Here is a 19,215-nt window from a genome sequence, read left to right on the forward strand (position 1 = left end):
GGATGGCTCTAAGATTCAAAAAACAGAAGAGAACAAAAGGAAGGCCAGAAAGAATGAGAGACATGCAGGACAGGCAGCTTTGAAAGCCACAGGTTGAATTGATTATATAAGCTTAAAAGAAAAAGCAAGCTCTACATACTGGAGATGCAGAGTAATATGTGCAATCTTCTTTTTTCTCTTCTACTATGTATAAGGAAATGTCTATTTTATTCAATGTTTGTTATGTTCAAAATAAAAAGGTAAGGTTTTTAAAATATTGGTAAAGTTCTTTTCTTTAAACAACCTTTTAAAGGGTAAGTAACCTGCTCCAGACCTGTAATAGTAATGACAACAGCTGACAATTTTACAGCCCTTTAAGGTTCATAAAGTATTTATCATATTATCTATTCTCAACAACTAATTCTCTTCAGAATAATCCTTTGAGATAGGTGCTATTATTATATCTATTTTACAAAAGAAACATTGTGTCATTTGAACCTAAGAAAATCTTGTGATATAGACAAAGAAAATGTAATTGTTTAATCCCCATATTAGAGAAAGTTAGGTAAATTGTCCAAGGTCAAATGCTTTATTAGTAGCAGACATGGGATTAAAAGCAGAAGTCTTCATCTGGCACATCACCAAACACCAAGAAATGTAAACTAAAGAGGGTACCGATCAGTTGGTGAATGGCTGAACAAATTATGGTACAGTATATGACAAGAAATGACAGATAGGATAGTTGCAGAGAAATCTGGGAAGACCTGCGTAAAACCATGCAGAAGGAAAGGAGGAAAACCAGGAGAACAATTTATTAACGAATAAAACTGTGAAGACAACTCTGAATGACTTAAGGATCAGTGCAATGATCACTGCTAGCTCAAGAAGATAATGATGAATGCTACCTACCTACCTAAATACACAGGATGAGACATGTTTTGGGGCATGGCCTATGTGGAAATTTATTTAGCTAGATTATGTATATTTATTGAAAGAGATTTGTCCTTAAAGGGTGAAACAATATGCGAATTAGGAGAGCAAGGAATGTTTACCACTCAGATCTATGGAGAATGGAAGGATTTATGACCAAGAGAGGTAAGAGAATATTTATAATACAAGTCATTTCCCGATTGATAAATGGTCAAAGGATATGAACAGGCAGTTTTCAGATGAAGAAATTAAAGCTATCTATAATCATATGAAAAAATGCTCTAAATCACCATTGATTAGAGAAGTGCAAATTAAAGCAACTCTGAGGTACCACCTCATACCTATCAAATTGGCTAACACGACAAAACAGAAAAATGATAAATGTTGGCAATGTGGGAAAAGTAAAACACTAATGTATTGTTAGTGGAGTTGTGAACTGATCCAACTATTCTGGAGAACAACCTGGAATTATGCTCAAAGGGCTATAAAACTGCACACCCTTTGATCCAGCAATACCACTAGTAGGGCTGTATCCCAAAGAGATCATAAAAAAGGGAAAAGGACCCACATATACAAAATATTTACAGCAGCTCTTCTTGTGGTGGCAAAGAATTAGAAATTAAGGAGATGCCCATCAATTGGGGAATGGCTGAACAAGTTGTGGTACATGAATACAATAGAATACTATTGCTCCCTAAGAAATGATGAGCAGGCAGATTTCAGAAAAACCTAGAAAGACTTACATGAACTGATACTGAGTGAAGTGAACAGAACAAGGAGAACACTGTACACAGTAACAGCCACATTGTTCGAGGACCAACTTTGACAGACTTAGTTCTTCTCAGCAATGCAATGATCTAAGTCAATTCCAAAAGACTAAAGATGGAAAACGCTATCTACATCCAAAGAAAGAACTAGGAGTCTGAATGCAGATCAGAGTATACTATTTTCTTTCTATATATATATATATTTGCTTTTCTTTCTTGTGGTTTTTCCCTTTGGTTTTGATTCTTCTTTACAACATGACTAATGTGGAAATACATTTAAGATGGTTGTACATACATAGCCTATATCAGATTACATGCCATCTACCTAACCTTCTCTAATGTGGGGATTAAACAATTATGCTTTCTTTGTCTATCTCACAAGATTTTCTTAGGCTCAAATGACATAATGTTTCTTCTGTAAAACAGACATAATAATGGCACTTACCTCAAAGAGTTGTTTTGAAGAGAACTAGTTGATGAGGTTAGATAATATGATAAATATTTTGTGAACCTTAAAAGGCTATAAAATTGTCAGCTGGCTATCGTTACTATTACAGGTCTGGAGCAGGTTACTTACCCCTTTAAAAGGTTGTTTCAAGAAAAGAACTTTATACATTTTTTAAATTACCTTTTCATTTTGAACATATATGTGATACATTACATTACTTGGAGGGGGAAGGGAGGGGACAAATTTAGAACTCAAAATTTTATAAAAGTGAATGTTGAAAACTAAAAATTAATTAATTTAAAAAATTAAAAAGCAACTAAAAAAAGAAAGAGCTTTGTCTCTCCTTTTTTTAAGTGGGGAGAGGGGATGGGAAGAGAGAAAATAAGTGCTTGTAAATTGAAAAAAAAAAAACATTATTTCCCTGCTGCTGCCAATAGTCATGGGAGTAATGGATTATTCACTATATTATCTGTTTCACTTAATCTACCAACCAATATTTACTGAGTCCCAGTACTTGCCAAAAACTGTGTTGGCCAATAATGTGACAGGACTGAGTAGCTGACTTAGACTTAAAAAAGACCTGAGTGAAAATCCTACCTCTGAATGGATGTGTGACCACAGGTAAATCACTGTTATAACCCTCCATGAGTCTGAGTTTCTTCATCTGAAAAACAGGAATAATATTATCTACCGTACCTCCCCCTCAAGTGGATATTGTAAAGTTCAATTCTGATAATGCAGACGAAGTCTGTGGCAAACCCTAAACCATTATACAAATGTCTGCTATTGTTAGGCATTGTGTGGAATTCAATTCAACTAATATTTTATTAAGCACCATTTATGTGCAAAGCATAATGCTAGGCACTGAAAACATGCAAATTTAGATAAGGCACTATCTTGGTCCTGGCAGACCTTGTAGTCTGATAAGGGTATACAATATATAAAAGACACAAAATAATGTGATAATGGCACTAGAAATGCCAAGCAAACTACTATTTGAAGAACCTAGAAAGAAAGTACAATAGGAACTAGAGGACCAGAGAAGGTGTGTAAGAAATAGATTTAAATACAATCCAATGATTATAGGATCACAGATCTAGACAGGGAAGGACTACCAAGGGCCATTATTTTAGAGATAAGGCAATCGAGGCTCAGAAGTGATTTACCCTTAGTTACACAAGTAGTAAGTACCAGAGCCGGATTTGAACCTACTGATTCCTCATCCAGTGATCTTCCACTACCCCACTTGCCTCCTACTTTGGTCTTTAAAAGATCAGGAAAAGGATGTATTCAGTAGGGAAAGAAGAAGATAGAAGACATTCTAGGGATAAGAAATATCATAAGTAACAGTATAGACATGATGAAGCCCAGGGCTTGTTTGGGGGAAAAGAATTTGTCTAGACGAAAAAGTACACAGTAGGTAGTCATCATATGAACGCCAGCCAGCTGGAATTGAAAGCAAGCACCAGATGGGGAAAGCAGAGGAAACCTGAATGCTCAGCGAAAAAATGCTGAACTTCAATCAGAAGATAGAGACACAGAGACATAGACAGACATAGATACAAATATACATATCTATTATTTCTGGAAGTGGTATGAAGAATATATTAGGGAAAATAAAATATAGACAGGAAGGAAGACTTGGTAACTGATTGCAAATGAGAGAGGACAAGGCAAATAAGAATGATGATTATACCATGCTTATCAAACTTGAGACTTGGTAAAAGTGATACCACTGAGAGAAATCTGAAGTCTGAAACAGCAAGGTATAAAGGGAAAAATAACAAGCTTGGTTTTAAAAACTGAATTTAAGATGCCTGTGGAATATGTAGGTTAAAACTTTCTGCAGGCAACTGGAGATATGGAAACCTGCCCCCTACTTTCAGAAAGAACAAAGAGCTGAGGGCTGAAACATAAGTAATACTCCCATCTGAGGCTGCAGGAAGAAGAGGAGCCAATGAAAGAGAGAGGAAAGGCATGGTCAAAGAGGTAGTAGGAAAACTAAGAGGATGCAATGTCAGTATGACAAGGACTGAAAGGATTGATCAACATTGTCAGATGCTAGGGATAACCAAGATTTTCATTGTTAGGTCTTTAGGTTTCTTGGAGACAGTAGTTTCAGCAGAATGGTTGGAGCAGAAAATAGACTGCAAAAGTAAAGAAGAAAATGAATGGTAAGAAAATTAATCTCATTAGCACATATAGGTAAGTGCTAACCATGTAATCAAAAGCATTCATTTCAAACTATAAGATACTATTAGTCAAAAAGTGATCACAAATTAGTTAAAAAAAATAATATTCAGACAACAAATGCTTTGGTAGCATGGCTGGGGAAGAGTCAATGGCATATTCAAAATGGAAATGACATAATAATCAAACAATTAAAGAAAACTGAAGTGAAAATGTAATCTATCCAACAGTTGGAGAGTTGCAGGAATTGGCAGAAAAACCAAGTGAGAACATATTAATGTTTCTATATTAATACAAGAAGGATTTAAAAAAAAAAGATGGATGACTTGGAATGCCTGACAAAATGAGGAATCATGTTAGAAACCTGACAGGATAATAGCCAGTAAGTCAGGACTGACTCAGGACAAGCAGACTGCAACAGAAGGTTCAATATAAAGCCATAAGAGAAATTTTTTAAAAATCAATCAATAAGCATGTGTTAAGCACCTATCATGTGTCAGGTCTGAAGATACAAATAATAAAGAGTTCCTTTCCTCAATTAGCTTGTGTTCTATTGAAACAGACAACATGTGCATACGAAGGCATATAAAAAATATATAAGGTAAATGGTAAGAAGGGCATCAGAAGTCTGGAGAATCAGGAAAAGTCTCAAGTGAAAGGTGGTACTTGAGGTGAGTCCAGAAGGAAACTAGGGATTCTAAGAGGAGGAAATGAGAGAGTTAAAGGATAGCCACTGCAAAGTCATGGAAGAAGTCAACGAAATGCCGTGTATAAGGAATAATAAGGCCAGTCTGACTGGATTGTAGTTTGTATGACAGAGAATAATGGCTAATAAGGCTGGAAAGGTAAGCAGGGTTCAGTCACGAAAGAATGCCAAATACAGAATTTATATAAACTCTACTAGAGGTAAGAGGGAGTCACTGAAGTTTACTGAAAAGAGGTGTAGCATGGTCAGATCCTGACTAGGAAAATCATTCTAGAAACAACATAAAGGATAGACTGGAGTGGGGAAATACTTGGATCAGGGAGGCCAATAAAAAGATTTCTGCAATTACCAGATCAGAGGTGATGAAGGCCTGAAATATGGTTGTGGCTATGTGAGTGGAAAGACAAAGGCCCACAGAAAAGATACTGTGGAGAATCCCAAACTTATATAAGTAAAGTCTCAAAAATAAACAATTAAAATTGGTAGAACAGGAAAGCATCAGACAAAAAAGCTTTTTGTGTTTTAGACTAGATAGCCTCTGAAGACTCTTTCAACCCTGAAATTCTGTGATTCCCAGAAGAATAAATGGAATCTAAACTATTCTCACTATCTTATAAATGAACCAATGAAACAAAGCTCTATTAATATATTAAAAGAAATTCTATCATTTCTAGCCTAGATGACTGCCTGATGAGGGGGCTGACAGCTATGCTACCTTTCACCTAATTCCAATAAAAAAGCTTAAAAATGACAGCAGACCAAATAATAATCAAGAACCCAATAAGAACCTGCGTATCTTTCAATGATATCTTTCAAGGCAGAAGTGCACAAAAGGTCAGCCACAAGACCATAAACAATAGAAAGTGGGACTGCCAACAAAGCAAATGTCCCCACTGAGGCAAACCAGTTAGTGGCCTCACAGTAAAAACAGAGATAGCTATAGTCTGCAAGGGGTGAACTGGTAAATTTTTAACAATTTTAACAAGTGACTCTGAAAAAAAATACACAGTCAAACCAACTTATGAGGTATAAATGCTCACACTGAAAATTTTCTGTGAGCTGGTTCAAGTTGGCTCCAGCACACTCCTGCCTGTAAGAATCTATATCTAAAGCCAGTGAAAGCAGAGAACTTGCCCAAAAAAACGACCAGGGTGAGTAGAAAATGACTAGAAATCTTAGAAGCCACCATGAACAGAGTAACCAATGTGAGTGTGTCAGCACTTGGAATGGAACACCCCAGGTTTCCAAGGTTCCTACCTTCCCTGAGACACCATACAGGACCCAAAATATCTAGTACTCTGAAACTCAAGAGTGAGCGAGGGTTGGAGGGTTAAAGAATGAGGGAGAGAACAGGAAATCTGCTGATACAGAAGTCAGCACACAAATTCAAGGCACACAGGGTAAAACCAAGGATAGATCACCCAATCCAAAAGGAGAGTGGCGGGGAGAGACTGGCATAATGCCCTCAATTAAAGAACTAAGACTGGAAAGGTAATCAAACCAAAGAAAACAATCGCTAATATAAGGAATTATAGATCCAGAGATGCCCAAAACTCCATTCTAGAGCGTACTGCTATAACAATTGCAAATACAGATTCAAAGGGGGAAAAAAATGAATTTTCCACAAGGACTATATGAATACCTAGGAAAAATAAAGCAAGAGTTTTTTAATGAAATAAAAGTTCTAGAGGCAAGAATTGAAAAGAGGATAAATAGCTTAAAATAGAAAGTGGTAAGCCTCACCCAAGTAACATACTCCCTGAAAATGAGAAAAAAAAAAACAGAAATCAGTGGTTTCATGACATAGCATGAAATATTAAAACAAAATCAAGAGGAAGGAAGGTGGCAGCGGGGGCGGGAATGAAAGCTATATGCTATCCAAATCAACTGATCTGGAAATCAGATCAAGGAGAAATAACCATCAGACTCCGTGAAATCTTAGACACTGTATTTCAAGGAAAACATAAATAAAAATTACCCAAATTTATTTTAATAAGAATTAAAAGATAGAAAAAATTCACAGATCACCTCCTAAAATTAACACAAAAGGGAAAGTGTCAGAAATTTTATATACAAAATCCAGAGCTTCTATGTAAAACAAAAAATATTGCAAGAAGCTAGGGAAAAAAAGGGTTCAAGTACCAAATCAAGATCACCCAAGACCTAGCAGCTTCAACTTTACATGAGGAAAGAGCTTGGAACACAATATTCCAAAAGGCAAAATATACGGACTGACCAAAAAGAAAACCTTAGCCTGAAAAGCTGATTATAACTTATAGCAGGGCTGTCCAAAATACGGCCCGCGGGCTGCATGCAGCCTGCAGTGTGATTTTATGTGGCCCACCTGTGGGTTTTAATTTTTGCGAGTGAAAAAATAAAATAATAATTTGCATGGAATGTGTATTAGATTTTTTAATTCCATCACTAATAAATAATCTCATTGATGTTATTTTCTTTAGTGTTTTTAAGCAGTTATTATGGACGGAACATACTGCACAGAATTTTCAATCGATCTGTGGGATGCATTGCATCTATGTGATGCAGACTAGTCAGTATGCGCCTACCCCTATACTGTTGTATTGTCGCTTTGTTGTTTTGTGTTTGCTTTTGCGCTGCCTTTTCCTGTCGTATTGATGACACACATTCTCCCACTTTCTATTAGTGTACTGTATTTTTTATTCTAGGTGCAGGTCTCGAATAATTATTTTATTTTAATGTGGCCCTATGATAACCTAAGGTGGGGCAGCCCTGACCTATAGGGTGAAAAATGAAGTTTTAATAGAATATACAACTTTTAAGCATTCCTGATTTTAAAAAAGGCCAGAACTGAGTGGGAACTTAAATGCAAATACAGAGAAGTGGAGAAAAATTTACAAAAGTAAACTTATTTGAGCAACTAAAAGGGGGCTGTATGATGATGAAGGGCTAATATTCTAATAAGGGAGAAGAAATGAGTGGCCCCTTCAGAACATTAATGTCTTCATAGGCAGCTACAAAGGCAGTACACAATGCTGAACAGTCAGAAAAATTTGGGTTCAAATCCTCTTCAGAAACTTACTAGGTATATGACTGGGCATGTCATTTAACTGTCTACCTCAGTTTCCTCACCTGCAAAAGAGAATAAAAATAGCACTTACCATCCAGGACTACTGTGAGGATAAAATTAGATAATACTTTTAAATGCTTTACAAACATTAGAGCACTATATAAATGCTCTACTATGATAATAATTTCACTATTATTATTCAAAAAGTAATGAGAGAGTTAAACAGAAAAAGTTAGAAACCCAAGGGTGAGTTGATTCTAAGAGTTTTCAAAGGAGAATGGGAAAGGATAGTAAATGGAATACACTAAAGGAGAAAGGAGAAAAGAGACAGCTCTTACTATTTCTCACAATTGGGGTACACGAAAAAAATATTATAAAATATTAATGGGATTGGAGGAGTAGGCATCAGATGAACCTCACTCTTATTTGAATTGGACCGGGAAAACAAATATATACAGTGACTACAACAATGTAAATGGAAAAAATAGCAAATGAAATTGAACGCTGTATGATCAGAAAAATCAATATTGGCCACAGATTACAGATGAGATTTGAACTACTTTCTTTTGCATAGAGGAAGGAGACAACGAGTGAAATACTGTTTATTCTGTCATACCTGGTTGTGGACTGCTATTGTATGCCTGAATTGTTTGAGTTGGTTTTTTTTAATCTGCCTGAATAAAAAGGTCATTGGTAGGGGAAAGGGAAACATTATATTTGAAAATCAATGTTATATAAAACAAAAAGCACCATTAAAACTTTTAAAAAGAAAATAATTTATAAGAAAACTTTTATATTAATATAAGGACTTCTAGTTCCCTTCCACATGACCACTATTTCCTTAAAGGAAAGTAATACATGTTGGTGATATTAGGCTCCTCGCTCTAAGAAGAAGATGGTACACAAAATCTCTAACCTAATATGGATGATCTCAAGCCCTGATTCTTAAGTTCTACCATACCAACTGCCTTGCTTAGACTTATCTTACCTACTTATGATTAGGATATTCAAAGGCAATGGAGGTTTGTTTGTTTGCTTGTTTACCCTAGAATGAAACTCTCAGGTCCATTTGTTTAAATATAAAATCCTACAGCCCCCTAGTATCTGTGGGCTATCCAGAAGGAGTGGCTGGGATTCAGCTTCCAGCTTCACTATCCCAAATAAAGCTAAGTGAGAATTTTACTTGGCAGGAAGGAGGGGCACACATGTCTTCCTGTACCCTTCTGATCCATAAGATTTGTATAGCAATCAGAAAATCGTGTGGAAGAATGATTTAGTGCAAGACTTTGCCAGTGTTCTGTGAAACCAATACCTGACAAAGAAGAGACTCATTGTGTGTTATTTGCACTGTAAGCAAGAGAATAATGGTAATAATAAATAGCTAACATTTATTTAGTGCTTACTGCGTGCCGGGCACTGTCCTAATAAACACTTCACAATTAGTATTCCCTTTGGTCCTCACCACAACACCGGGGGTGCTGTTATTATTTCCATTTTACAGATGAGGAAACTGAGGCAAACAGAGGTTAAAGTGTCCACAACTAGTAAGTCTCTGAGGCCACATGTCATCTCAGGGCCTCCTGACTCAAGGCCCAAGGCTCAGTGCACTACAGTGTCAACTGGCAAAAGAAAAGAACAAATACCTTTCAACAGCTTTCAATCCTTAGTCTCTTACACATTTGAATAATCATTAATACAAATACAATAATCAATACAAATACAACAATTAATACAATAATCATTAAAACAAAATACATACTCAAAAATTCAAACAGATCTGAGTAACAGAAAAAGTTCTAGACTGGAAAACAAAAACCTAAATAAAAGTCCCAACTCTGTCCCAAACTAGCTGGGCAACTTCAGCATGAATCACTTAACCTCTCTGGGGACTCAGTTGTCTCATCCTCAAAATAAAGGGAATTGGACTAGATGATCTCTAATTTCGTTCCAGCTGTATGATTCTAAGACTTATGAAAATAAAAGCAGAAGGTGGAAAGATGAGGAGGTGAGAAAATGTGCGTGTGTGTGTGTGTGCATGCGCGCGTGCGTGTGTAGAGAGATAGATGCGTGTGTGTATATACGTATGTATACACATATGCAATGCCTGTCCCTTTTTGATTTTAAGACATTTCTATGTTAATGCATATTAGTTTAAGCAATCATCACTAAAGGTATTTGTTACTGTGTAAAGAGATCCAGAACAAAGTCCAAGTTAAAGAGCATTCCCTGTGAACGGTGGACGAGTCCTCCTGATAATACTGTTTTCAAATAACATTGCAATGATCACCTCAAGCCCCACACCATTGCAGAGCCTCCTGAAGGGGATATACAAGCACTCAAAGGAGTTTGGCCTATTAGATGAAAAAGAATAAACGGTCTAAGAATGTCTATTGCTCAGATTACAACATGCATTTGAGCTTGACCACCACTATACATACAAAGTTTGTCCAGCTGTAGAATCTGTATGTGTATAGAGAGAGGCAGAGACAGAGAGAATATATACTACCTACGGACTATGAGCTGAGTCCAGAATTGGATAAGAGAAGGAAGACAGGAAGACCTCTCCCCACAAGCTTCCCATGTAATGAAATACTCATCTTTTAAATACAAAATTCTATCAAAATATGTAATACAACACTCTGAAGAATTAACAATGAATATCACACAGAAGGCAATGGAGGTATGTGGTGTAGGCAAATAGGTTGCAACACATAATCAATGAGGACAGTCATCAGTGAAGAATAGAAATAAAAGATGTCATCAAAAATTATATATGAGGAAGAGATCAGAAGGCAGAGCCAGAATGCGCGATGAATAAAAAGTCAGAAAAAGTCGTAAAGGATGGGTAGATATAATTATGTTGCAATCTGCATCATTAAAGGAGACTTCCCAATTGATGTGATGTTAGATATATTTAAGTATTTTCGTTTCTAACAAAATTTTGTAACAACAAAACAATCCGGAAATTAAATAGCATTAAGGCCTACCACTCACTGCTCAAATACCTGCCCTCTGCATAAGTCCAAACATCTCAGATTGGCTCTCCACAATCTCACTATAGTCTACCTCCTCAGTTCCCCCAATATACACACTATACATTAATCAAACAAGACTAATTACTGTCGCTTAAACACATCCAGTTAAACTCAGAGTGCCTTCCTCCCCATCTCTACCTATTAACATATTGTACATCCTCCTTTATGATTTTCAATTCAAAAAGCACGACTTCTGTCAAGCTTTGCAGATGAAAATGCTCCCTCCTTCCCCTGATCTCGGAATATTTTGTACTCCCTCTTCTGTGCTGTAATTTTTATTGGATTTATCTATGTACATGAGAGACAGTGAGGTGTAACAGAAATATTGCTTGATCTAACGTCAAATACTATTACGTATTGTTCTAAGAATACAGAGGCAGAAAGTACAAACGTGAGTTTGAAACCATGCTCTGCTACTTATTACCTGTGAGACTATATATAAAATTCCTGACTTCAGTTTCTTAATACACAAAACAAGTGACTTGCACTAAGTGATCTCTAAGGTCTAACTTTAAATCTATTACCCTATGATTTTTTTTTATCTTATTACCCCTGTCTTTCCCTCCCCTTCCTCTGCTCTTCCCATACTGGAAATCCCAGAATCCATCCAGGCTATCTGAAGGCTCAATCAACTTAGATGAGAAGCTAATCAACAACTCTATTCCTTCTAAGTGAGACTAAAGACCATCAGGCCTTACCATGACCCTGCCTGGACTCCCTTCCAGACCCCTATAAATCTGACCTCCTGAGAAAAACCAAAGACGGGCCTTGCTGTCTACCCTGTGGAACCCTGAGCACCTCTGGGCCTTTCTACCCACCCTGTAGCTGACCTTTCTTTTATATGTTGTTTCTCCAATTAAAGTGGTTTCCCTGAGAACAGAGACTGTCTTATCTGACTCTACATGTATTCCCAGCATTTAGCACAGTACTTAACACACAATCGGAACATAGTAAATGCTTTTTCATTCATCCATTCAACCACCACTCTCACTGCATAGTAAGTTCCTTTGGGGCAAAAGACAATGTCATATTTATATTTGTTACTCCCCCAGATCATAGCACAGAGCACTGTACATAGGAAAAGATTAATAAATGTTTGTTGATGAATCAGTGTTGTTCACCATAAAGAAATTTTACCTACAATAGGGCTATTGAATAAAACACCTCATCCCAATAATCAAACTAAACTGAAAACATTAAACATGATTAATTATGATACACTGATTTCCAAAGCTAATCTGCACATGACTGTTTATTTCCTCCTAGGTAAAATGACTACAGTTTAAGTAAGCTGACATCCATCAAATATCTGGCCTGTAGTTTCATGGGGAAAAGATTAGTAAGTTTTTCCATTCAATTATGTATTTTTCTGTCATAAATAACTGCCACACACAGGGCAGGCAAGGCAGCCTACGTGACGCAGCAAGGTACCCTTGAGGGATATGCAACAGGCAGCTTGTGCCAGGCAACTCAAACCAGTATCATCTCCCTTCAGACCCTAAAGGAGACATTCCAGGATTCTGAACCCAAGAGCATTTGATAACTTTCTTTTAAAATGGGCCTAACATCCACATGGGAGACGGGCTGGGAGAAAGCTGGGCGCCCGAAACCAGCGGAGATCCCCAGACCTCCCAACACAGGACGGCAGTCTGTGGAAGCAACAAGAGGCAGCGCAACGCCACCCATGAAACACCGTCTCCAGAAGTTTGCAGCCCAAACGTATTAAACGTGGCTTCTTGAACTTCCAGGAGTTCTTAATGTCCAGGTAAACAGCTCTAATCCCTCCCCTCCCCACCCAGAGAATCCTTCGGGGAAAAAAAAAGAACACTGGAACTGAGCAGAAAGTAGTGGGGCTTCAGTGGTCAAATAGCAGAAGTTCATTAGTCCCATAGGGGCAGTGTCGGCAGGGGTCAACGCCAGGAGCCCAGACGTAACCTTGCTCCCTCAGGGGAAGTGCCAGACATCAGCTCAAACAACAAACAGCTGAGACCATTGCTGAAAAGCAAGTGCTGGAGAGCACCCACAGGGAGTGAGACGCCAGGGAGCCAGACCCCTCCCCCACACCTCAGGAAACTGAAGGTTATAATTCTAGACTCACAACCCCCAGAATAAGAAAGCTGGGACAGAAAGCCCTGAGGCCCAAAGGTAGATATTCGTTGTAAAGCCAGCAAAAGGCAAACCAACACGAAGAAGAACACAAAAAAACCGAGGACAATAGATTCTTTTTATGGAGACAGGCAGGATCAAAATACAAATATGGAAGAGGAAGATAACGATACTGTAGATACATTAGATACCTCAAAAGGTAATATGAACTGGTCTCCAGCCCAAAAAGCACTGCTGGAAGAGCTAAAGGAGGATTTTAAAAACCAAATTAGGGAGCTAAAAGAAAATATGGAAAAAAATGGAAAAAAAGGAGAAAAAATCCACTGATGAAATCAAGTCCCTAAAGAATAAGATTGGCGAAATGGCTACAGAGATTCAGAATCTAGAGAGAGAAAGGGACACCCTGAGAGGCAAAATCAACCAATTGGAAAAGGAGACTCAAAAGCAAAATGTAAACACTAACTCATTAAAAATTAGACTTGAGCAAGTGGAAGCTAATGAATCTATGAGGCACCAAGAAGTAATAAAACAAAACGTAAAGAATGAAAAAATAGAAAAAAATGTGAAATATCTGATTGGCAAAACAACTGACCTGGAAAATAGATCTAGGAGAGACAATTTGAGAGTTATTGGTCTACCGGAAATCCACGATGAAAAAAAGAGCCTTGACAGTATCTTCGAAGAAATTATCAAAGACAACTGCCCAGAGGTCCTAGAACCAGAGGGCAAAATAGTCATTGAAAGAATTCACCGATCACCCCCTGAAAGAGATCCCAAACTGAAAAAACCAAGAAATATTATAGCCAAATTTCAGAGCTATAAACTGAAGGAGAAAATACTGCAAGCAGCCAAAAAGAAGCAATTCAAATATCGTGGAACTACAGTCAGGATCACGCAGGATCTTTCAGCTTCCACATTAAAAGACAGGAGAAATTGGAATATGATATTCCAAAGGGCAAAGGAGCTGGGACTACAACCAAGGATCAACTACCCAGCAAAACTAAGCATAATTTTCCAGGCAAGGCGATGGACATTCAATGAAATAAGGGAATTCCAGAACTTCCTGATGAAAAGGCCAGAACTCAATGAAAAATTTGATCTCCAAATACAAAACTCAAGAGACATAAAAAGGTAACCAGGGGGAAAAACCCCACAAACCTTATTAACCAATAAGGGCAGGTTGTTTACATCTTGATGTGGGATTATATCATCTTATGTATGTTATATATGTATATATATACACACACACATATATAAGTCATTCTTGAGAATGGTACAGCTATTATGACAATTGAAAGGGATATACATAGGTTGTGAATGCCTGTATAAATTAACTGATGTAAAGATACAAAATATAAGTAAGAGATATAAAGGGAGGGCTATGAGGGAAGCGGTAAGGAGGTAGTAGAAAAGGGTAAATTGCACCAAATGAAGTGGCACAAAAACATTTTATAGTGAGGGAAAGAAGGGAGGGAGAAGAGCAGTATTTGAGCTTTACTGTCATCTGATCTAGTTCAAGAAGGGAATAACATACTCTGATAAGTTTAGAAATCTAACTTGGCTTACGGGAAGTGGGAGGGTAAGGGGGGAAAAAGGGAGGGGGGTGGTCAGAAGGGAGAGGAGAAGTAGCAAGTGGGTAACGATAAGATAAGGGAGGGGAATAAAGAGGGAGGGTTAACGGAGGAAAGCGGCGGTCAAAAGCAAAACTTTGTTGAGGAGGAGAAGGGGAAAGGGAGAAATAAAAGCATAAACAGGGGGAATTAGGATGGAGAAAAAGACACAGACAGAAATCATAACCCTGAACGTGCAGGGGATGAACATTCTCACAAAACAGAAGCAGATAGCAGAATGGATTAAAAACCATAATCCTACAATATGCTGTTTACAAGAAACGCATCTGAAACAGGCGGATACACATAGGGTAAAGGTAAAAGGCTGGAGTAAAATATATTGTGCCTCAGCTAAAGTAAAAAAAGCAGGTGTAGCAATCCTAATCTCAGACAAAGCAAAAGTAAAGATAGATTTAATTAAAAGAGATAAGGAAGGACGTTATATCCTGCTAAAAGGCATCATAAACAATGAAGCAATATCACTGCTTAACATTTATGCACCAAGTGGTAAAGCATACAAATTCTTAGAGGAGAGGTTAAGGGAGTTACAGGAAGAAATAGACAGCAAAACTATAATATTGGGAGACCTCAACCTCCCCCTTTCTGAACTTTGTCTAACCTCAAAATAAATAAGAAAAAAGTTAAGGAGGTAAACAGAATTTTAGAAAAGGCACATATGATAGACCTCTGGAGAAAACTGAATGGGGATAAAAAGGAATATACTTTCTTCTCAAAAGTACATGGCACATACTCAAAAATTGACCATGTACTAGGGCATAAAAACCTCACAATCAAGTGCAGAAAAGCAGAAGTAGTCAATGCATCCTTTTCAGATCATGATGCAATAAGAATCATTTTAAATAAAGTACCATGGAAAAATAAGCTAAAAACTAATTGGAAACTAAATAATTTAATTTTAAAATGGGCCTAAGCACCTAGTTATCAAAATTAATTAGTTGTTTCTTCTGACTTGGCATTCAAGAAGCCTGGCTCCTGGAAGACAGCAAAAAGATATAGTAATAGCCTTTAAACAAAAAAAGAAGAAGATATATGACTTGGGGGAAGGGGAATACAGCCAATCTCCACACTACCCAAACCCAAACTATCTAAGTAGCATGATAAAGCTATGGGGGAAGAGCTACTTCAACTGCTACGTCTTACCATGGAGGAAACTGAGACCCTAAAGAGCGGCCTGTCCAAAGATCACATAAAAAGGCTCATTCAACCAAACCTCACAGTCTCAACAGAATGTCAAAGCTGGTCAGATCCTTAAAGATCATCTTGCTCAACATTCTCATTTTACTCAGGAAGAAAGTGAGATCCAGAGTAAGAGAAGGAGCTAAAACCCAGTTCTCTTGATTTCCAGGACAGTGCTCTTTTAGGCAGGTTGTTCACATTTGGCCTTCCTCGAAGGCAGAAGATACTTCCAGAGCAAAATCAATACAGCATTCTACCAGAACAGAAGTTATCGATTCAGGAAAAAAAAAAAAAAAACTTTTCAACAAATAACTTTGATTAACTATACTATTTTGTTTTAAGGGTCTTTGATAGAGGAATGGAAATTGATAGCAAGGTTTAAAACTTGAGCACCTATAAACGTTTACCTAAATATAAAAATTTTAATCACAAATATTTAAATTATAAAATTTAAATAATTTATTTTATTTAAATGTAAATAAATTTAGAAAAATATTTTAAATGCTCAAAATTATTAATAAGGTAAGTATAAATTAAAATATCTCTAGTGTATGGTCTCACACTCATTAAGTAAATAAAATATCCTCTAAGTGTTACTACATGTAAAGCACTGTACTTTACACTAACATTCAACTGACAAAGAGAGAAACATTTAATGTTCACTGTGATACAGAAAAACAGGCACACTAATTTAATCACGCTGAAGTATTTTAGAAAATAATTTGGAATCATGTAAGAAAAGTCACAAAACTGTTCATCACCTGTGACCCAGTGATCCAACTACTAGATTTATACCCCAAGCAGGTTATTAACATAAGATCTATCTATATAAAAAATATTCATGCAGCACTACTTGTAAAATAAAAAGTCTAAAACAAATCAAAGTATCCAATGATTGGGAAATGATAAATGAACATAATTGAAATATTACTGCAGCATACAAAATGACAAATACATAAAATGATGAAGAATGGACAAAATAGGACAAAAGAAAAATCACTACAACTATATAAACGAAAATTCAAATAACCAAAAAAAACCAAAACCTCATATCAAAAACTTGAGACAACATCACTAACACATAACACAATATACACCTGTTCTTTTAAAAGCAAAGAAAACTCATAGCACATAAGGCTGCACACAAAATCAGTCAAAATTACACTTTCATGCTGTTTTCCTTGTTTGAAGTGGATTTAATTGTATGTTGGAGTTGGTGGTGGGAACTATATCCTAAGGTTTGGCCTGATGTAGGTTAGGCTAGTTTAAAAGATAATGAAACTGTAGCTGAGATTTAACTGGCTCAAAGAACTAAGGTTTCTTGGCATACTGGGCACAAGAAACAAAAAGGACTTCCCCTCGGCTCCAATTCTCAAATGGCAGACAACTGTGAAGCCAGGGAGTTCCACTCAGGTAAATCAATGTGGGGTCCAGGATAACTATCCTTCATCAGCTATGACTAAGTAAATCTCTTTTTCTTAACTGTCAGAGTTTCTGGAAATGTTTCATTTCAATCCAGTATCAAACAAAACTGATCAAGCCTGACCTAGAAACACGGTAAAAACACAATTCTCAACTTAAAAAAATTATGGCTACAAAATTTTATAAGAGGAAATTATAGCAAAATCCAGTCATTAGACAGAAAGGCCCAGTAAAACCAATAACCCAGGGCAAACCTTGAGCCTAATTAAAAATATACCTAATCTAAAAATCCAGATCAAAAAGACCAAGACCTAATTGCCAGAGTAAAAGGGGCTATAATTCAATTTAACTTAACAAGAATTTAAGTTGCCAAGAACTAAGAGAGGTGATTTTTATTCCTGGAGGTGGAGTGGGTGGAGCGGGGCAATCACATCTTGGAAGTTGGGGTAGGACTCATGTACCAACTGATACTTAAGCTGAATGCTGAATTGCAGGAGAGATGAAAAGAAGAGGAGGTGAGGAAGAAGTGTGTTCTCAGAATGAGGGGCAGTGTGTGCAAGGTCAAAAATGTGGGAGATGGAAAAAGACCATCTATGTAAGGAGTGTAGTAAAAGCCAAAAAAGCATGTGGACAAAAAACAGAAACAAAAACTTTATTAAATGAAAACTTTCAGCGTGCCTTTGACCAGATTCTACAGGGGCTCTTTTATTTTTTTTTAAGATGAGTCACCAAGGCATTGAAATGGTTATTCTGGATGATATACAATGCATCTTCCTCACTTGGGTAGTCCAAATATTCTAACTCCCATCCACCTCTCTTCCCCTCCACTCAGATGAGGAAACTGAAGCATAAAGAGGTCCAAGTGATTTGTCCAAGGGCAAGTAGACCTAAGTCCAACCCCTCTTATTTTACATAGTCCAATGCTCCATCTGATGTAATACAGTGTTTCTCAATGTAGAGAACAGAAGGCAAAGACATACTACTATTTTTCCGAATAGAGAACTATATTAAGTCCTCCAACAGTCATAAACTAAATCAATCTTATCAAGTATTTTTCAAATGATCTAAAAGAGAAAGTACATGGCAAAATCTCTATATCTGTAAATGACATTTGATTATCATGGATATACAAAAATGATATTTTGGAAGGCAAAGGAGCTCAGATTATAACCAAGAATCAACTACCCAGCAAAAGTGAGCATAATCATTCAAGGAAAAAGATGCACATTTAAGGGACTTTCAAACTTTCCTGATGAAAAGACCAGAGCTGAACAGAAAATTCAATCTACAAATACAAGACTCAAGAGAAGTATGAAAAGGTAAACAAGGAAAGAAAATAACATGTTATTCAATAATATCCAATAAGGTTAAACTGTTATATTCCTACACAGAAAGATGATACGTGTAACTCTTGACAACTGTATGTGTTATTAGGGCATTTAGAAGGAGTATACATAGACAGAGGGTGAAAAAAAGGACTATACCAGGAGAAGTGGAAAGGAGAAGGCAGAATAGGACTAATTATGTCACATGAGGCACAAAAACCTATTACTAGAAGGAAAGAAGGGAGAGAGTGAGCCCTGTTTGAACCTTACTCTCATCAGATTTTGCTCAAAAATTTATGTTGCCCTATGGGGAAATAGGAGGGGAAAGGGGAAAGAAAAAGCGGGGTGGAGGGGGAGGTAGCACTGATAGAAGAGATGGCATATTGAGGGAGGGTTGGTCAGAAGCAAAACACTGGTGAGGAGGGACAGAATGAAAGGGGAGATAAAATTATAA

General features: G+C 37.0%; 1 protein-coding gene across 13 annotated transcripts in view; it reads right to left on the reverse strand.

Annotated features, from left to right (window-relative positions):
- Nucleotides 1–19,215, reverse strand: part of FAM172A (family with sequence similarity 172 member A) — a 527,455-nt gene that overhangs the window by 463,940 nt on the left and 44,300 nt on the right. The window contains exon 1 of one of the 13 annotated variants that reach the window (XM_036768387.1): nucleotides 2,722–2,782. The exons of the other annotated variants lie outside the window; for them this stretch is intronic. Within the exon in view, the coding sequence (XP_036624282.1) occupies nucleotides 2,722–2,770 (49 nt within the window). The 5' untranslated portion in view covers nucleotides 2,771–2,782. Of the gene's footprint in view, nucleotides 1–2,721; nucleotides 2,783–19,215 lie in introns of those variants that run through there. 13 annotated transcript variants of the gene reach the window in all.

Source organism: Trichosurus vulpecula, chromosome 1 (assembly GCF_011100635.1).
Source record: "Trichosurus vulpecula isolate mTriVul1 chromosome 1, mTriVul1.pri, whole genome shotgun sequence".
Taxonomy (NCBI): Eukaryota; Metazoa; Chordata; class Mammalia; order Diprotodontia; family Phalangeridae; genus Trichosurus; species Trichosurus vulpecula.